The 18675-nt window shown below is 44.4% G+C and overlaps 2 protein-coding genes across 4 annotated transcripts in view; one reads left to right on the top strand and one right to left on the bottom strand.

Annotated features, from left to right (window-relative positions):
- LOC310693470 (NAD(P) transhydrogenase, mitochondrial-like) overlaps positions 1-18675 on the bottom strand; it is a 963907-nt gene that overhangs the window by 684499 nt on the left and 260733 nt on the right. The window lies entirely within an intron of this gene.
- GALK2 (galactokinase 2) overlaps positions 2124-18675 on the top strand; it is a 65688-nt gene continuing 49136 nt past the window's right edge. The window contains exons 1-4 of one of the 3 annotated variants that reach the window (XR_014519242.1): positions 2124-2524; positions 4846-4934; positions 6722-6845; positions 10613-10703. Coding sequence is in view for 2 of the 3 variants with exons in the window: in XM_083475892.1 (XP_083332018.1) it covers positions 2472-2524; positions 4846-4934; positions 6722-6845; positions 10613-10703 (357 nt within the window). In the remaining variant the exon portion in view is untranslated. The remainder of the gene's footprint in view (positions 2525-4845; positions 4935-6721; positions 6846-10612; positions 10704-18675) is intronic. The other 2 variants (XM_083475892.1, XM_083475891.1) reach the window with 2 other exon arrangements.

Genomic DNA, 18675 nt, shown 5'->3' with positions numbered 1-18675 from the left:
AGCCTAATCGAGGGTGCACTAGCAGGCCTGTGGTTGGCAACCGGGCCCTTAGCAACCGGCTGGGCCTGACTAGGCCTCAGAGGCGCGAGAGGAGGGAGGCGCTTCGGCCAGCGCTGCTGCTGCTTCTCCTGCGTGGTTGAATCAGCGCAGCTAATGCATCTCGCCCTTTCCTTTCCTTTCCTTCCTTCTCTTGTCTTTTCAAGGGCGAACGCTGTTGTGGTCTCCTGCAGTTGGCACTACCGGAATAAAAAATAATTTAAAAATGAAATAAAAAAATAATTTAAAAATGAAATAAAAAAATAATTTAAAAATGAAATAAAAAAATAATTTAAAAATGAAATGAAATACAATAAAGGTAAAGGGACCCCTGACCATTAGGCCCAGTCGTGACCGACTCTGGGGTTGCGGTGCTCATCTCGCTTTATTGGCTGAGGGAGCCGGCGTACAGATTCCGGGTCATGTGGCCAGGATGACAAAGCCGCTTCTGGCGAACCAGAGCAGCACACGGAAATGCCGTTTACCTTCCTGCCGGAGCAGTACCTATTTACAGTGGTGCCTCGCAAGACGAAAAGAATCCGTTATGTGATTCTCTTCGTCTAGCGGTTTTTTCGTCTTGCGAAGCAAGCCCATTGATGGATTAGCGCTATTAGCGGCTTTTAGCGGCTTATCTGCTGATCGGATCAGCTGATAAGCGGCTTAGCGGCTTAGAAAAAGGGGGGAAAGGGAAAAAAAAACAGCAGGGACTCGCAAGACACTGTCGTATTGCGAAGCAAGCCCATAGGAAATTCGTTTTGCAAAGCACCTCCAAAACGGAAAACTCTTTCGTCTAGCGAGTTTTCCGTCTTGCAGGGCACCACTGTATCTACTTGCACTTTGACGTGCTTTCGAACTGCTAGGTTGGCAGGAGCAGGGACCTAGCAGTTCGAAAGCACCCCTAAAAGTGCAAGTAGATAAAAAGGTACCGCTTTATAGCGGGAAGGTAAACGGCGTTTCCGTGTGCTGCGCTGGTGCTCCAGAGCAGCTTCGTCACGCTGGCCACGTGACCCGGAAGTGTCCTTGGACAGCGCTGGCTCCCGGCCTCTTAAGTGAGATGAGCGCACAACCCTAGAGTCGGACACGACTGGCCCGTACGGGCAGGGGTACCTTTACCTTTACCTAAATTAGTGGCTAAGGGACGCAGGTGGCGCTGTGGATTAAAGCACAGAGCCTAGGGCTTGGTGATCAGAAGGTCGGCGGTTCAAATCCCCGCGACGGGGTGAGCTCCCATTGTTTGGTCCCAGCTCTTGCCAACCTAGCAGTTCGAAAGCACATCAAAGTGCAAGTAGATAAATAGGTATTGCTCCAGCAGGAAGGTAAACGGCGTTTCTGTGCACTGCTCTGGTTCGCCAGAAGCGGCTTAGTCATGCTGGCCACATGACCTGGAAGCTGTACGCTGGCTCCCTCAGCCAATAAAGTGAGATGAGCGCCGCAACCCCATAGTCGGTCACGACTGGACCTAATGGTCAGGGGTCCCTTTACCTTTATCTAAATTAGTGGTTATCATAAATGTTGAGATATCATTAGTAGTCTAAAATTAACATATAAGATTTAGAGAAGGCAGATTAGAAACAGTTGATAATTTTCCGCTGTATATGGACTATAAACGTAGAACAAGCTATGATTTTAGATTTCTTTATTTATTAAATTTATACCCTGCCCACCCTCTAAAGGAGTCCAGAGCAACAAACACATCAATAATAAAACAATACAATTAAAACTTCTAAGTTTTAAAACTTCTTTAAAAAATGAGAGTATGACTGTAGCCTTTTTTTAATCCATTAAACAATATATATATATACGTATCTAGAAATTGTCTCGGTAAACTATACCATACAAATTCACTGTGATTTTAAATATTTTAAGTATGAATACATTTGTTGAAAGCCATTGCCACATTTTGGACACTGAATTCCACACATCATGCGTTGAGACAGTGACATTTACTTCAAAGTAAGCTCATAGGTACATGGTTGCATTGCTGATTGCTTCCCCACCATCAAGTTAAAGGAAGTCCTTATTTCCATAAGTGGCGCACGTGGGTGCTTATAGACTAGTCTTCCCGATGGGGGAGGCGCCAGAGATCCAGCAACTAGATTCCTCCTCCTCCCCCGCCCGGTTGAGCTAGGATAATGTACTAAATCTGGCTGCAAGAGGATCATAACTTGCTGAGTTGCTATTTGCTCAGGCGAGTTGTTTGCACAAGCGCTGCCTATACGGTGGACCTGGGCGGGGAATACAAAGAGGAAATGCAGCAGCGGCTGGACGTTTGCAGCTGATTTCTCTCTCCCCTCCTCCGCCCCCGTAATGCCGGAAGGAAGCAGCTTCCGTACTCCAGGATCTGAGCCTCAGGGCTTTGCAAGCTAGCTAGAAAAGAGAAAACCTCCGGCCGCTCTACTTTGCCCTGGTGCGCGCCAACTCGCAAGGAGCAAACCATGGCCGCGGATCTCCCTCCCACCCTCTCGATCCAGCTGGTAGAAGAGCCCAGGTGCGTGATTGTCTTTCCTACAGCAGATCTCCAGATCCTCCATCGTTTTGTTTTTTTTTGTTTACCCTATCCAGCAATAAGCATACCATACAGCTTCCATACAGCAAGGAACATAACGATGGAATTTAAAAAAAATACAAAACCAAGATGTTTATGCTTTAGACACAAAGGATGTTTAAGAAATTGTGTTCCCAAACGCCCATCCTGTTGAATGCCTCACCTCCAACCTCCAGCACTGTTGAAGATTATGTTCCAGATCGATGTTTTCAGACCTGGGACTCACGTTTAACATGAACCTGGGGGATTAATTATTTCTTGTCATTCTCATTCATACACCCCCTCCCACACTACTTTAATATACTATACAGTGCTGTGGAGTGCTTTTTTCCTGGGGGGGACGGACACAGGGGTACGCGTACCCCTAAACATTTTGTGAATCTAATCTAATCTAAGTTTGGCCTCATTGAGGGGCAGTATTTCAATATGAGTAGGAAAATGAGAGTACCCCTAAACATGTTTTTTAGAAAAAAAAACCCACTGGTGCTGTGTATGTTTACTTGGAAATAAGTCCCATTTGTTTGATGGTGTTTATTCCAAGGTAAGTGTGCATAGGTAAAAGGTAAAGGGATCCCTGACCATTAGGTCCAGTCGTGGCAGACTCTGGGGTTGCTGCGCTCATCTCGCTTTATTGGCCGAGGGAGCCAGCTTCAGGGTCATGTGGCCAGCATGACCAAGCCACTTCTGGTGAACCAGAGCAGCGCACAGAAATGCCGCTTACCTTCCCGCCGGGCGGTACCTATTTGTCTACTTGCACTTTTGACGTGCTTTCCAACTGCTACGTTGGCAGGAAGTGTGCATAGGATTGGAGCCCATAACACGCCCCCCCCTCAACCAATACAACATGTCCCTGTATTATTTTTATTTATTGTGTTTGCATGCTGCCTTTCTTCCATGGAGCAAAAGGCGGCTTACATGAGTCTTCCCCTTCCTGTTCCTCACAACAAGTACGTTGGACTGAAAAAAATAGCAAAAAGGTCATTTCTCAGTGCATGGACGTAGACAGGCATTTGTTAGGGGGGAAGAACCTCAGATTTGTATTGATTTTGATTGATTTAGGGAGTCAGCTGCTCCCCGTTCCCCCTTGGCTACACCCATGGCTTAGTGGAAGAACACATGCTGGCCTCGGCTTCAGTCCCTGACATTTCTATGTAGGGCTGGAGAACACTGCTGTCTGAATTTCTTAAGAGCTAATGCCTGTCTGTGCAGACAGTGCTAAACTAGATAGACCAGTGATATAAGGCAGGGGTAGACAATCTGACCATGGAAGCCTAAGAAGCTGCCATATCACACATCAAACTAATCATCCAACTAGGTGACTATTGTCTGTTCTGATTGGTAATGGTTCTTGACAGCCTCAGGAGGCTATCTTTTCACCTCACTTGTTATCTGAGATGCCTTCTGCATCGTAACAGTGGTTGAACCCTAAACCTTCAACAAGCAAAGTATATGCTCTCTACTATAGCCTCCTGGGATGCAGGTGGCGCTGTGGGTTAAAACACAGAGCCTAGGACTTGCAGATCAGAAGGTCAGCGGTTCGAATCCCTGCTACGGGGTGAGCTCCCGTTGCTCGGTCCCTGCTCCTGCCAACCTAGCAGTTCAAAAGCACCCCAAAAAGTGCAAATAGATAAATAGGTACCGCTCCAGCGGGAAGGTAAACGGCGTTTCCGTGTGCTGCTCTGGTTCACCAGAAGCGGTTTAGTCATGCTGGGTACATTACCCGGAAGATGTATGCCAGCTCCCTCGGCCAATAAAGAGAGATGAGCGCCGCAACCCCAGAGTCAGTCACAACTGGACCTAATGATCAGGGGTCCCTTTACCTTTACCTATAGCCTCCTACGATGTGGTGCCTCCCAGATGTTGTGGGATATAACTCCCAATGGCTCCAGCCAGGGATGATGAGAAATTTTCTGAAACATCTGGAGGGACCAGGTTGGGGGGAGGCTGCTCTCCCCCCACCCTGACATGTACATTCCCTCTTGATAATTAACAGAAATGAAAACCCTGTTTTGCATAAATGGATAAAACTTCATCAGTATACAAAAACTGCTGCCCCTTCATGTTAAACTATTGGATGTTATACCTGTTGAGTGTTATTCCTTGAATTTATGTTGGTTCTCTAAAGGTGCTACATCTTTGTTATTCATTCAATTGATATACAGTACTGCATTGTAATACACACCCGTGCGGTGCACAAGATTAGTTAAAATCAAAACAACACAACAGATAAAACCGAAACAAAATTAATCTTCCTGATTTTCCAGATTGCTGAAGCTGAAGAAGATGTTCATCTCTAAATTTCAATCAACTCCCAAGTTTTACGCTCGGGCACCAGGGCGAGTCAACTTAATAGGTAAAAGAATACATACTGGGGTTAATATGAATTCAGTGGCTAATACAGTGGTACCTCGGGTTACATACGCTTCAGGTTACAGACTCCGCTAACCCAGAAATAGTGCCTCGGGTTAAGAACTTTGCCTCAGAATGAGAACAGAAATCATGCCCCGGTGGCGCGGCGGCAGCGGGAGGCCCCATTAGCTAAACTGGTGCTTCAGGTTAAGAACAGTTTCAGGTTAAGAACGGACCTGTGGAACGAATTAAGTACTTAACCCAAGGTACCACTGTATGCATGTGTACATACATGGAAGCACATGCATAGAAGCACGCTTTCAGGTTCCACATCTTATTTCCTCTGCTTTTGCAATTTCCACACTGTTACATCAAAAGATGGAACTCGCCAGAGGTGCAAGATGCTCAGCAATTTTGTGCCTTCATTTTTGAAACTAATCCGTGCAGGTTTACCTTTTTCCTCAACTAGCCCAGTGTTGTCTACTCTGACTTTCAGCAGCTGTCAAACCCATCAGATTGGGACCTTTCCCAGTCCTCCTAATCCAAGTCCTTTTGGAGCCAGAGGCAGAATCTGGGACCTTCTGCATTGCAAATCATGTGCTATGTCACTGGATTACTCCTTCTTGCTGTAATATATGAAAATATGAAACTTCCTCATATTGACTACTTCAGTACTGGCCTCAGTTCTCAAAGATTACAGGCCGAGGTCTTTCCCAGTCCTGCTACCTGTTATACATTATTATATCGGGCTGAAGAACCTGTGGCACTCCCATTCCCATCATCTCTGACCATTTTCCATGCTCACTAGAGTCCAATAATATCTTAAGGGCCACAAAGTCACCTGTCCTGCATTATATGGAGATAAACTACTGTATTTTTCGCTCTATAGGACGCACTTTTCCCCCTCCAAAAATTAAGGGGAAATGTGTGTGCATCCTATGGAGCGAATGCAGGCTCCTTGGCTTAAGCGATAGCATCGCAAAGCCTCCGAAGCGCAGAGGGAGCACTCCCTCCACGCTCCGGAGGCTTTGCGTTGCTTTCGCTGAAGCCTGAGATCAAGAGGGGTCGGTGCGCACCGACCCCTCTCGCTCTCCAGGCTTCAGGGATAGCCGCCTGAAGCCTTTGGAGCGCAGCGAGAGTTCCCGCTGCACTCCAAAGTCTTCAGGTTACTTTCACTGAAGCCAGGAGAGCAAGACTCTCCTAGCTTCAGCAGAGAGGGAGAGCTGCGCAGCGCCCCTTCAGCCAAGCGGGAGGATAAATGGAAGGGGCTCCGTTTCTCCTGCCGCTTCGCTGAAGGGGCGCTGAGCAGAGAGGGGGAGAATTTTTTTTCTTCTTCTCCGCCTCTAAAACAAGGTGCGTCCTATAGAGAGAAAAATACGGTATGTGCTCTGCCACTGAGATGCATTGAGAACATTTCTTTTTTCATCTAATTTTGGCTTGTTCTCACTAATCGTAGTTTAAACTGTTTCCTCAGTTAGGATGTCATGGTGAACTACTGTTTTTTGAACATCAGAAACATACATTTCTGATTTCTTTGTGTGCATGAGGAGTGGGGAGGGGGAGACTGTGTGAGGAGACAATGTGTGCAGTTTGTTAGTGTCATAATAGGAAATAATTGTTTCCCATTACATCTGAACTGGACCAGTATATAAATTATATACCCCAGTATATTTGATAGAATTTCTCTGGCTTGTGTAAAAACTATCCTTCTTTTAAAAGGGATTATTCTGCTGTTGCTGATGCGTCCCAGACCATTTCAAAATGTTGTTAATATTCTTTTTTGTTTGGTAGGTGAACATATAGACTATTGTGGATATGCTGTGCTCCCCATGGCCATAGAGCAAGATATACTTATAGCTGCTGAACCTCTAAACACTCCAGCTATCCATCTGGCCAATACAAACCCTTTGTACTCGTAAGTGTTCTCGTTATTTCAATTATTGTTGCTGTTACGATTATACCTAAAGTTTCCTAGGCACTGTACAATGATTAAAAAGCAAGATACCCAATGCCTTCAAGCCTGCATTCTGATAGACACAGTACAGTGGTGCCTCGCAAGACGAAAAGAATCCGTTCTGTGATTCTCTTCGTCTAGCGGTTTTTTCGTCTTGCGAAGCAAGCCCATTGACGGATTAGTGGATTAGCGCTATTAGCGGCTTTTAGCGGCTTATCTGCTTATCGGATCAGCTGATAAGCGGTTTAGCGGCTTAGAAAAGGGGGGGGGGAAACCCCGCAGGAACTCGCAAGACATTTTCGGAGATTCGTTTTGCGAAGCACCTCCAAAACGGAAAACTCTTTCGTCTAGGGAGTTTTCCGTCTTGCGAGGCATTCGTCTTGCGGGGCACCACTGTATCAAGAAAAATGGGATGGGAAAGGAACAAAAAAAAAGCAAATTTGGACATGCAAATATTTCATGGCAAGGTAGAAGGGCTATTCTAGGAGCAAGTGTCCAAGTTACAGGAGATTGGACATCAGCAAAGTGCTCACCAATGAGGACAGGATTACAGATGCAGCACAGTCCAAACAAACCAAGGTCAAGAACAGAGGATCAGTCTAGCCCTGTGGATAGCTCAGTCGGTAGCGCATGAGACTCTTAATCTCAGGGTTGTGGGTTTGAACCCCACGTTGGGCAAATGATTTCAGGGGAATGAATGATCTTCATGCTCCCTTCCAACTCTATAACTCTATGATTCTATGACACAGGGACATCTGTACTGTACATTTAAAACAGTACAATACTACTCTAAATGATCATGTCACCTAACAACTTTTGGCACCCTTAACAAAGTACACTCTATTTAGGGGAAGCCATGACTGTTTAAAGTCATGCTTTAAATATTGCTTTAAATGTATAATACAGTCAAAGACCAATCTACCAGGCCAAGGTCAATATCACAGGGAAGTGATATAGGTATAATTCTGCAAGTCTATAAAACTTGACCCAGGAACTGGGAGCCAGAGAACTCTGGTGTTTCTAGCAACTGGAAGATTCAAGAGGGAGGTCTTGTATACAGTGGTACCTCGGGTTACAGATGCTTCAGGTTACATACGCTTCAGGTTACAGACTCCGCTAACCCTGAAATAGTACCTCGGGTTAAGAACTTTGCTTCAGGATAAGAACAGAAATTGTGCGGCGGTGGCAGGAGGCCCCATTAGCTAAAGTGGTGCTTCAGGTTAAGAACAGTTTCAGGTTAAGAACGGACCTCCGGAATGAATTAAGTTCTTAACCTGAGGTACCACTGTACCTCCTAAACACAACCCTAACCACAGCTGCTGGCAGTGAAAGATTATACAATAATTACACAATTATACAATAATAATAATTAGGGATACATTGTAATGATCAGTGCAGATATCCATGGGGTGCCTTTCAGCTAGATCTGCTATATTCTGTGTGTGTACGTACATGAACAAATTATTTGTAGTGTTCTAAGAAGAAGAAGAAGAGTTTGGATTTGATATCCCGCTTTATCGCTACCTGAAGGAGTCTCAAAGCGGCTAACATTCTCCTTTCCCTTCCTCCCCCACAACAAACACTCTGTGAGGTGAGTGGGGCTGAGAGACTTCAGAGAAGTGTGACTAGCCCAAGGTCACCCAGCAGCTGCGTGTGGAGGAGCGGAGACGCGAACCCGGTTCCCCAGATTACGAGACTACCGCTCTTAACCACTACACCACACTGGCTCTCTAATACTTTCTTTCAAAGTGACTTGTGTTTTCCTTGTATGTAACAGAATTTGCACACCTTTCTCTTGAAATGGAAGCACCTTATGTCTTAAGTGTTCCTAAATGCTTGGCAGGAGATGTAGTTTGAGGAAAACTGCCTCGTGGGCCAAATTTGGCTCATGGGCTGGAGGTTCCCGACCCTTGTCTTACAACATAATACAGTACAGAGGACCAATCTACACCTAAGTGAGATCTCCTCTTGGGCTATTTTGGTTGTCTGTACAAGTCAAATTATTATTCTAAAAATAAGAATGGAGTCTTTATTCATAACACTGGATTTTAAAATTCTCTGCACCTGAATTGCAGAAAAGATGCCTCAGACAACTCCATAATAAGATTATTGTGTTGATAATTTCCAGGATAGAATGAAAGTGTCAATTTTCTGTTCTTTGCAAAAGAGTTTCCCCATTTACTGGTACTCATTTCTCACAGTTATATTGCATCGTGCCTGGCCATCTTGTGAGGATGGATGTCTGAATATCATGTGCCAGTTTAGATGCCAACATTTCTTTCAGTCTTTTGGTTTGAAAAGGCTGCAAATAATTTCAGTGGCCTGCACACCCAACTTGTAACATTTAATTCTGTGGGGCAGCCAGCGATACCATATAATTATCCCTGTTTTGTTTATTGTTTGGTTTTTGAGCTTTTAAAAGAAAGGCATGCACAGAGGAAACACGATCCCTGCTTATTTGGAGGGAGGAGAGAAAAGGGGAAGCAGCAGACTGCATATTTATTTTCTAGGGCAAACAATGAGAACTTGTAGCACAAAGAGTGATTTCTATCAACAGTAACTTCTCCTTTTTGTGGTATTATTCATCTGAATTGCCTGATGAGTTTTAAGAAAACATGGAAACAAGTCTTCCCTAGCTAACAGGACCAGTGGTCAGGGATGATGGGAGTTGTAGTCCCAAAACATCTGGAGGGCCGAGTTTGCCTATGCCTGTTCTAGGACACACTGCAACCAGGGGAGAACAGGCGGATGCAAAGCAGGGCTGGTATATTCTGTTACTGGGGCATTGCCTCTCTCTCAGTCACCCCCCCACCCAACCTGTCTACCTTAACCTTAGCTAAAACCACTCCAGGGGTTGGAACAGCCTGCCAGCATTCTCTTCATTAGCCCCTGTACAGGCATAGGCAAACTCCAGCCCTCCTGATGTTTGGGACTACAATTCCCAACATCCCTAGCTAACAGGACCAGTGGTCAGGGAGGATGGAAATTGTAGTCCCAAACATCTGGAGGGCCGGAGTTTGCCTATGCCTGCCCTTGTAGAACTCAGTAGGAAAGAGGATGGGGGTCAAAGCCAGAATTAGTTGGCTCTTCCTTTCATTGGCTCTGACTCCCGCAATGGCCAGGCTCTCTGCTCTCTGCCCTACCAGCCCTGGTGGGCACTAGTCACCCTGGGTGTTGCTCAGGAAGGTGTGTTGGCCAAGGAGACTCCAGACCGACCGACCGACCAAGAGAGCTGCATTTGGCCGCTGGGCCTGAGGGTCTCCACCCCCACACTAGGGCAGTTCCGTTGAGCAAAACTATATGTTTTCAACAAAATAGTATTCCACAAAACAGATAATCTGGAGGTGCCCTCTGTCTCTCAGAGTACATGGTGTGAGGTACCCCAAATTGGGAGTCCATGGGATGAACATGAATGCAGATTAGCCATGCTTTACCACTCCACCTGGTGACAAGAGCAGGAAGGGTGTTAGAAAGTTGAGCTGGCACAAACCTGTGGCCTGCTCCCGATCTCTCTCTGGCCAGCATCTTGAGAGGCAGAGTGGGGCGAGATGAAGAAATAATGTTTGACAGGCCCTTGGCAAAAACCTTTGGCAAAAAAATAGAAAAGAATGTGTTGCTCTTTAGCCAGCAGATGGCAGCAGCAGGTCATTTATATTTTTAAAAGCACTAAGCCTACATTTATAGTTTCATGGACTTTTAATTTTTCCCTGTATGTTTATATTTTCCAGGGATTTTACTACAAATGCCAACAACATTCAAATTAATCAGACGGAACCTTTGTGGCACAACTACTTTCTGTGTGGAGTCAAAGGAATTGAGGTAAAACAAATTCAGTATGCATCATTGTAGTAAGTTAATTTTTTAAATTAAAAATGTATTGGGTATGTGCATCATTTAAAGTGGTTTTTTTTAAAAAAATAACACAATATAACAAAGTATTAATTTAATCATTTAAAATGCATTATAGTTAGATTTATTTACAGATAAAGCACCATGGCTACAAAACACTTTCAAAATTTATGGTCTCTTGTTTCAAGTTTTCAGGCATTAAAATGTTTCTCCTTGCTGTGAGTTTTTGAAAGATTTTTTCAGAGCTCCAGGAATAGAGTAGATTAATAAAAGTGTGACATAGGAATATGATAAACATTTCAACAACAACAACAACAACAACAACAACAATAATAATAATAATAATTTATTTATACCCCGCCCATCTGGCTGAGTTTCCCCAGCCACTCTGGGTGGCTCCCAATCAAATGTTAAAAACAGTACAGCATTAAATATTAAAAAGTTCCCTAAACAGGGCTGCCTTCAGATGTCTTGGATAGCTGCTTATTTCCTTCACATCAGAAGGGAGGGTGTTCCACAAATTTTAGCTCAACATTATAAACTGGAAATCCTGGGTTAACCCTCTGAAATTAGTGAAATTACAGGTGGGCAGAGTTGGGGAGTGGGGGTTCATAACCATATTTACTTGCAGAAATGCCCTGTACCAGGGACAGGAACTCTTTTTCGGCCTGAGGGTTACATTTCCTCATAGACAAGTATCATTAAGGGACTTTCAACATGATCCCCAGTTGGATAGAAGTGCCTGCTTATAGCTCACCGCTTGGTTCTGGCCTTGAAAAATCAATCTTCCTCCTCTACCTTTCCCCTCTACTCGCCGTTCCTTGTGTGCCTTGTCATTTTGGTTGTGAGCCTAATGTTAGGGTCTCTCTGCTTTGGGAGACAATAATTGTCTAAAAAGTAAGATAAAAATACAGTAGGAAAAATGGCATATACTGTACTTGAGTTAAACAGCGTTTAGTTAAATGAAGCAGCATGCAACTATATTCAAGGGCTTGCAAATCAGCCAGTGATTTATTGCAAAACCACATTCTATCAGGTAACCTGTATAGGGGCCCGGAGAGACAGTAAACTCCAGATTGTTTCCTGGCTCCAAGGGGGAAATAAAATTTGGGGGGAGATTTGTGCATGCCGAACAGAGTTCCCTATAAAGAAGGTGATGCATATAAAACGTTAAAAAGAAAGTAAGTGCAAACACAGCAAAACCCCTTAAGCAAAACATTATTCAGCTGGAAGTTGCAAGAGAACCCAAGGACATAAACGTGTTTATATTAAAGTGAACATACTATCCTTTTGGAAGAGAAGTGCTGCAAAGCTTGGTAAAATCCACGTTCAGTTCTGAAACTGGAGTCAGGCACCCTCCTCTTCTCCCCCACCCTCCCAATGTTAAACACTGCGTGATAGGTTTGCAAGTGTGATCCCCTTTCAAGGCAATTCTGCCGATGAGTTCCTAGTTAAATATATGACTTAGATTTCTCCCCTGCCTCTCAGTCTTGTCTTCTGATGTTCTGTGTGGAAGCGGTTGGCAGCGATAGTGCTTCAGCTAATAGTTTGTTTGTGTGTCTAAGAAAGGGAATTTTTATGTGGGTCATTTGTGGTGGTGATTAGGACGTGTTGAACTAGAGCTATTTTCTGTGGGTGCTGCAAGAATTCCGCAAGAACTGTCTAATACTGGAATGATGTCAGGGTGTGGGGGAGGATAACGTTTTAAAGTAAATCAGACTTTGCAGAGATCACAAACTTTCTCTTGGAAATCCTCACCTTTAGTTACAAGTTTATAAGAGCATGTGAATCTTACTTTGCTGGACCAGATCACCATTCTATTTCATTCAGGTCTGGGTTTGTTTGTTTTTGAAGGGGACAAACAGGCTACCCTTGGTGGGTAGGCCTGGGCGATATATCACTATATCGCCCAGCACCGGTATGAGGAGGCAGACCGTGATGTCGGCTTCACTCAGCGGTATATCCCTGGTGAAGCCACCACAACTCTGAGTCCCTCTGCTATCAGTGTCTGCTAAGAGTTCCTTCCTCCAGCGAGCTTTGCTAGCAGAGGGACTCAAGAGCAGCGGCAGTTTCACCAGTGATATATTGCTCAGTGAAACCACCATTGCACTCTCCCCTAACACGATGCAGAGGGAGAAACAAGATATAGCCTCGAGGCACCGTGAGCCGGCGGCGGGATGGGGGCTCTGTGATACTGCGAAGAAACTGGCGCTCCCTGTGAGCGGCAGGAGCGCTGGGGCTGTCTCAGCTGGGGAGGGAAAACAGGCAAGCCCCACTCGCAATATACTGCTGGGTGAAGGCGTCAATGTGCTCTGGCCCTCAAACCAGTCCTGGACAATGTATTGATACATCGCCCAGGCCGCAGCCGCCGCCGCCTCCTCTTCTTCTTCTTCTTCTTCTTCTTCTTCTTCTTCTTCTTCATTTGTACCTTGCCCATCTGACTGGGTTACTCCAGCCACTTCAACATATATAAAAACATAACAGAACATTAAACATTGAAAAGCTTTGCTAGACATGATTTATATGCTCCCGGTCTAGATCGGAAGTGGTGCGAATCACCGGCCCCACCACCTGGTGAGTGTGGGCTCACAGCTCCCATGTTTTTGCTGGCCGCTGCATTGGGCAAGCCGCAGCAGTGGTAGTAGTTATGGCAGTGGGCCCAGTGAAAGTGGGCCCTTACAGTTGCTCCATTATATTGCCTGCTGGCTCCAAGCCTGCTAACAGTGTTGATGAAGATGGCCGCTATCTCTGTTTTTCCTCAGCATATGAAACCTCTGAGCATGGGGGTTCCACTTAGCTACCATGGTAATAACCACTGCTAGACCTGCCTTCCAGGTCTAGTAATAACCATTGCTAAACCTGCCTTCCATGGTAATAACCACTACTAGACCTTTTCCCCTGTTCCTTTTAGACTGAAACCCTAAACATACTTACTATGGAATGTTGTTGTTGTTTAGTTGTTTAGTCGTGTCCGACTCTTTGTGACCCCATGGACCAGAGCACGCCAGGCACTCCTGTCTTCCACTGCCTCCCGCAGTTTGGTCAAACTCATGCTGGTAGCTTCGAGAACACTGTCCAACCATCTCGTCCTCTGTCGTCCCCTTCTCCTTGTGCCCTCCATCTTTCCCAACATCAGGGTCTTTCCCAGGGAGTCTTCTCTTCTCATGAGGTGGCCAAAGTATTGGAGCCTCAGCTTCAGGATCTGTCCTTCCAGTGAGCACTCAGGGCTGATTTCCTTCAGAATGGATAGGTTTGATCTTCTTGCAGTCCATGGGACTCTCAAGAGTCTCCTCCAGCACCAGAATTCAAAAGCATCAATTCTTCAGCAATCAGCCTTCTTTATGGTCCAGCTCTCACTTCCATACATCACTACTGGGAAAACCATAGCTTTTACTTGGCAAGGTGATGTCTCTATGGAATAAACCCCTTTAAATGCAACGAGGCTGCAATCCAATGCATTTACTTGGGAGGTAGGCTGTGTGTGTGTGTGTGTGGGTGGGTGGGTGGGTGCGCGCATGTGCTGCAGCCCTGCCCACTGTCATTGTATACCTCCTCCATTACCCTTGAGAAAATGCACCTGCCCAAGGAAAACTAGTTCTTCACCTCTGCTGAATAGGCTTGGCCACTGTTAGCCAAATGTTCTTGAACAAAGTTTAGGAATGTAGAAAGCTGCCTTAGACTGCGTCAGACCCTTGCTCCATCTAGCTCAGTATTGTCATCAAAACTGAAATCAGCAAAACATCTCCCTACATATATATGTAGATGCTGGAGATTGAACCTGGGGCCTTCTGCAAAGCAGATGCTCTACCAGTGAGCTATGGTCCATCTGAATGTTATATAATTTACAGTACATTTCCAAGCACAATTCAAAGTGTTGGTGCTGACCTTTAAAGCCCTCAACAACCTCGGCCCAGTATACCTGAAAAAGCGTCTCCACGCCCATCGTCCATCCCAGACACTAAGGTCCAGCTCCGAGGGCCTTCTGGCAGCTCCATCACTGCGAGAAGTGAAGCTACAGGGAACCAGGCAGAGGGCCTTCTTGGTAGTGGCACCCACCCTGTGGAACGCCCTCCCATCAGATGTCAAGGAAATAAACAACTACCTGACTTTTAGAAGACAACTGAAGGCACCCCTGTTTAGGGAAGTTTTTAATGCTTGATTTTTATTCAGTTTTTTTATATTCTGTTGGGAGCCGCCCAGAGTGGCTGGGGAGGCTTGGCCAGATGGGCAGGGTATAAATAAAATTATTATTATTATTATTATTATTATTATTATTATTATTATTATTATTACAAAACAGTAAATAATGGCCAAAGTCTTCCATTCCTCTCAGTACAGCCAGTTTTCATAGCTAATTTTCCCCCGTCTTCCTTAAAGCACCACAATGGACTGCAATCCCAAGGATGCTAAAGAGTATCTCAGCCTGTGATCCAGGAGAGATACTAAAATAGTCAGGCCAATTCATCCACTCACTGAAATTTGTAAAGCCTTGGGCAAAAGTTAAGTTGTTTAGTACTATATCATTTATCCATTTCGCCTTTCCAATATGTTTTTCTTAATTTAATATTGTCAGGATAAGCCAGACCACCTACCAAACACAAAGCAAATAGATACATGGGAAAGGAACTCACAGTGTGCTTTAGTAGAACTTTTTTTTTCCAGTCAAGGGCCACATTCCCTCTGGACTAATTTTTTGAGGGCCACATTCTGGTGGAGAATCTGAAGTGGCCAGAGCCCCATATTTTACTCTCTCCTTTTCCAACACCCCTTTCTCTCTTCCTGTCTTCCCTGATCCATGGACTGCAAAAAGAGGAGCAGATTTCTGTTGCCAAAAGTCTGAACCGATTGCTCCCAAAACCTCAGGCAACCCAAGCTCCTGGAAATTTGTCTTAAATTGTCGGTAAGGCACCATGCCTGTGTCATATGTGATTGGCCAAAATAATTTCTGTTCCATCTGCAGTGGAAATGTGAAAAAATCTGATGCTCTTTCCTAGGAATCGGAAATATTTCAGCCTTCTTCAGAGCAAGTGTTTACGGCTCCCAGAAATGAGAGGCCAGGAATTTAAAAGATTTCTTCGCCAGGTCTTCTTTCATCTCCCAGAATGAGAGATTCCTAGGAAGCAAGGGGTGGGGGGGGGGGAGAGAAAATAATAATAATTGGAAAAAATGGAGAAGCGATTGCTTCATTCACCAGTATGATTGCAAAACATGAAAAGAAAAAGACACACAATTGCTAACTGGGATGTTGCAAGTGGTGATGGATGTGTGTTATTTTGCTATTTGCTTTCTGACTGAAGAGCGACATGTACAAAAAAGGAATTTGCATGCTCCTGCAATCTCCCATTTACTGTAGCCTGGGAAGCAGCTCATTTGATGCAGCTGTAATTGATCACATTACAGTGGTACCTCGCAAGACGAATTCCTCGCAAGACAAAAAACTCGCTAGACGAAAGGGTTTTTGGTTTTTTGAGTTGCTTCGCAAGACGATTTTCCCTATGGGCTTGCTTCGCAAGACGGAAACGTCTTGCAAGTTTGTTTCCTTTTTCTTAACACCGTTAATACAGTTGTGACTTGACTTCGAGGAGCAACTCATAGAACGCGGTGTGGTAGCCTTTTTTGAGGTTTTTAAAGACTTTGGTGATTTTTGAAGCTTTTCCAAAACTTTCCCGACACCGTGCTTCGCAAGACGAAAAAAATCTCCAAGATGACAAAACTCGCGGAACGAATTAATTTTGTCTTGTGAGGCACCACTGTACTCCTTTGTAGGGCCACTGAAACTGCTACTTCTCACTGGACCCGATAGTCTCAGCAGGGCTAAATTAACCAAAGAATTTAACTTGGTCAACAGCCCAACTCCATCTACTGTTTGCCATTAACAGCCTCTGAGAGACTGTGCATTCATTGCATCACTGTGCAAATGTACAATTGGCTGCCTCATACAGAATGTAGCATCCACGAGTCTGTTTCCATTTCCAAAAAACCCATCCCGTTTTTTTAGTTTTTATTGCCCTGTGGAAGTGCCAGTCACCTCACTTCAGAAGCCCATGTCAGCAGAACTTTCTTCAAAATAGAAATGGATAAAACTGCCCTCAGATCTTCTGATGAAGGGCAGTATACAAACTTAATAAATGATAATTATAAAAATAAAGCCAAGCTGTTAGAAATTAAATGGAAAACATGGACGTTTGTGCCTACCACTGTATGTGTATATATAGCATGACATTCACATAGCATGACATGTAAAAATTTCAGTGGAGCAATTCTATGCATAGGTCTGTTTCTTGGTGCAAGATGTTTTGAAGACATCTTATTTTTAAACAACTTGAAAGAGTCTTAACAGTGGAAGAAATATTCAAAACATACCAGTTTGTTCTAAAAACACTGATTTGCTAGTTGTCATCAAAAGCAAAGCAACTTCAAATAAATTCTGCCAATAATTTTTTTGCTGGGGAAAATCAGATGTACCATTAAAAGTGTTTTTTTATGTGCTGTGTTCTGTCCAGTTAGTAGTGAGAATTCTAAATGCCCGGCCACAATTCCCTACCTCTGTGATAATATCTGATATTTATTAATACTTTCTCCATCTGTACCAACAAGAATAATATATTTGATATCTATTTGACTTGAAGGCATTGGCATCCCATTTGGCATCTGGTCTAACTCATAAAACTTCCACTTGGCTAAAACAGGTCTTTGATTGACAATATGTGGACTTTGGGGGAAATTGTTAACATATTTTAGCTTATGAGGTTGCTGGCCCAGTAGCTCGTCTGCTGATCTTGTACTAGGAGTCTGGGAGTTTAGAATGATTACTTTCTACGGTAAGCCACAGACCACTTAAGATGGCTTTGTCCCACTATAGAAAAATGGAACTGTCTATGTACAACAATTTCAGTAAAAACTGCCCATCTTTTCAAAGCCCAATATTGAAATTTCATACTGAAGTAAAAGTGGTTTGCAGAGCATTCTGCACAAGTCTTCATATAAGCAGCACTTTTTATAGACTTACCCTGGCTGAATACAGTGATACTTTGGGCCTCTAAATAGCTGCTCTATAACTGAAAAAAAAATGGGGCAAGGAACAGGTGGATGTGGGTTTTCTTTGGATTTTTCCTTAGCTACTGGGAAGTTGTACTGGCAAACACCTGTTAAGTTCCTATTTCTAGTAAGGTATTTGAGGTAGCAGGAAAGAGGGGTAGTTGAGCAACATAGAGGAATATCCTGATGTTCTCGCTTAGCAGTGATTTGCCAATACTGAGCGAGCACACAGAGATTACATTGGCGCCCTCACTCAGCAATGGCTTGCCTATATTGGGAGTAGGAGATCCGAGAGCTTTATGGCAGGTAGTAGGCATGGGAGTGGCTCTGTGGGGGGCACTCAGTTCCCAGGACAAGGAAGATTATAGGTAGTGGTGCAGGTATCCTGGCTCAACTGCCTGCAGCAAAGTTAGGGAATCAATGTGTATATTCAGTGAGAGCCACACCTATAAAACGAGGCGTCCAGAAGGAGTGAACTGGGCTGCTTCTGCATCTCAAGGCATAAATGGAGCACTAAAGTGTTTGGAAGAAGAGCGGACACAAGAAACCATGGTTAGCATGGTGTTTGGGAAATAACCTGTGTTTTCAGGAAATATTGAGAGTAACTCGTTTATGGATGGTATACTTTAACATAACAAGAAACGCTGCTATAGCAATAGTACCCTTTTAAATGATAAGTTATAAAGGACTGGCAGTGTCAGCCTTAGCTGTCAACCTATTAAGTGGTTGGGAGTGCGGTGGGGTTGGCAAGGGCAAGGCAAAAGTAGACTATTGTAGTCTCAGCTTTTTGCAGGGATACTACCTGACCCTCTCAGGCCTGCTGCTGGTCCAGCATGTTATCTCTAGTTCCCTAGAACTATGTGGTAACTTAAGGGCTGCGTATCATTAAGCCCCTGGTTCTGGA

This window comes from Podarcis liolepis (assembly GCF_965112155.1).
Source record: "Podarcis liolepis genome assembly, chromosome: 14".
In the NCBI taxonomy this organism is placed as follows: Eukaryota; Metazoa; Chordata; class Lepidosauria; order Squamata; family Lacertidae; genus Podarcis; species Podarcis liolepis.
This window is presented reverse-complemented; position numbering and strand designations above follow the sequence as displayed.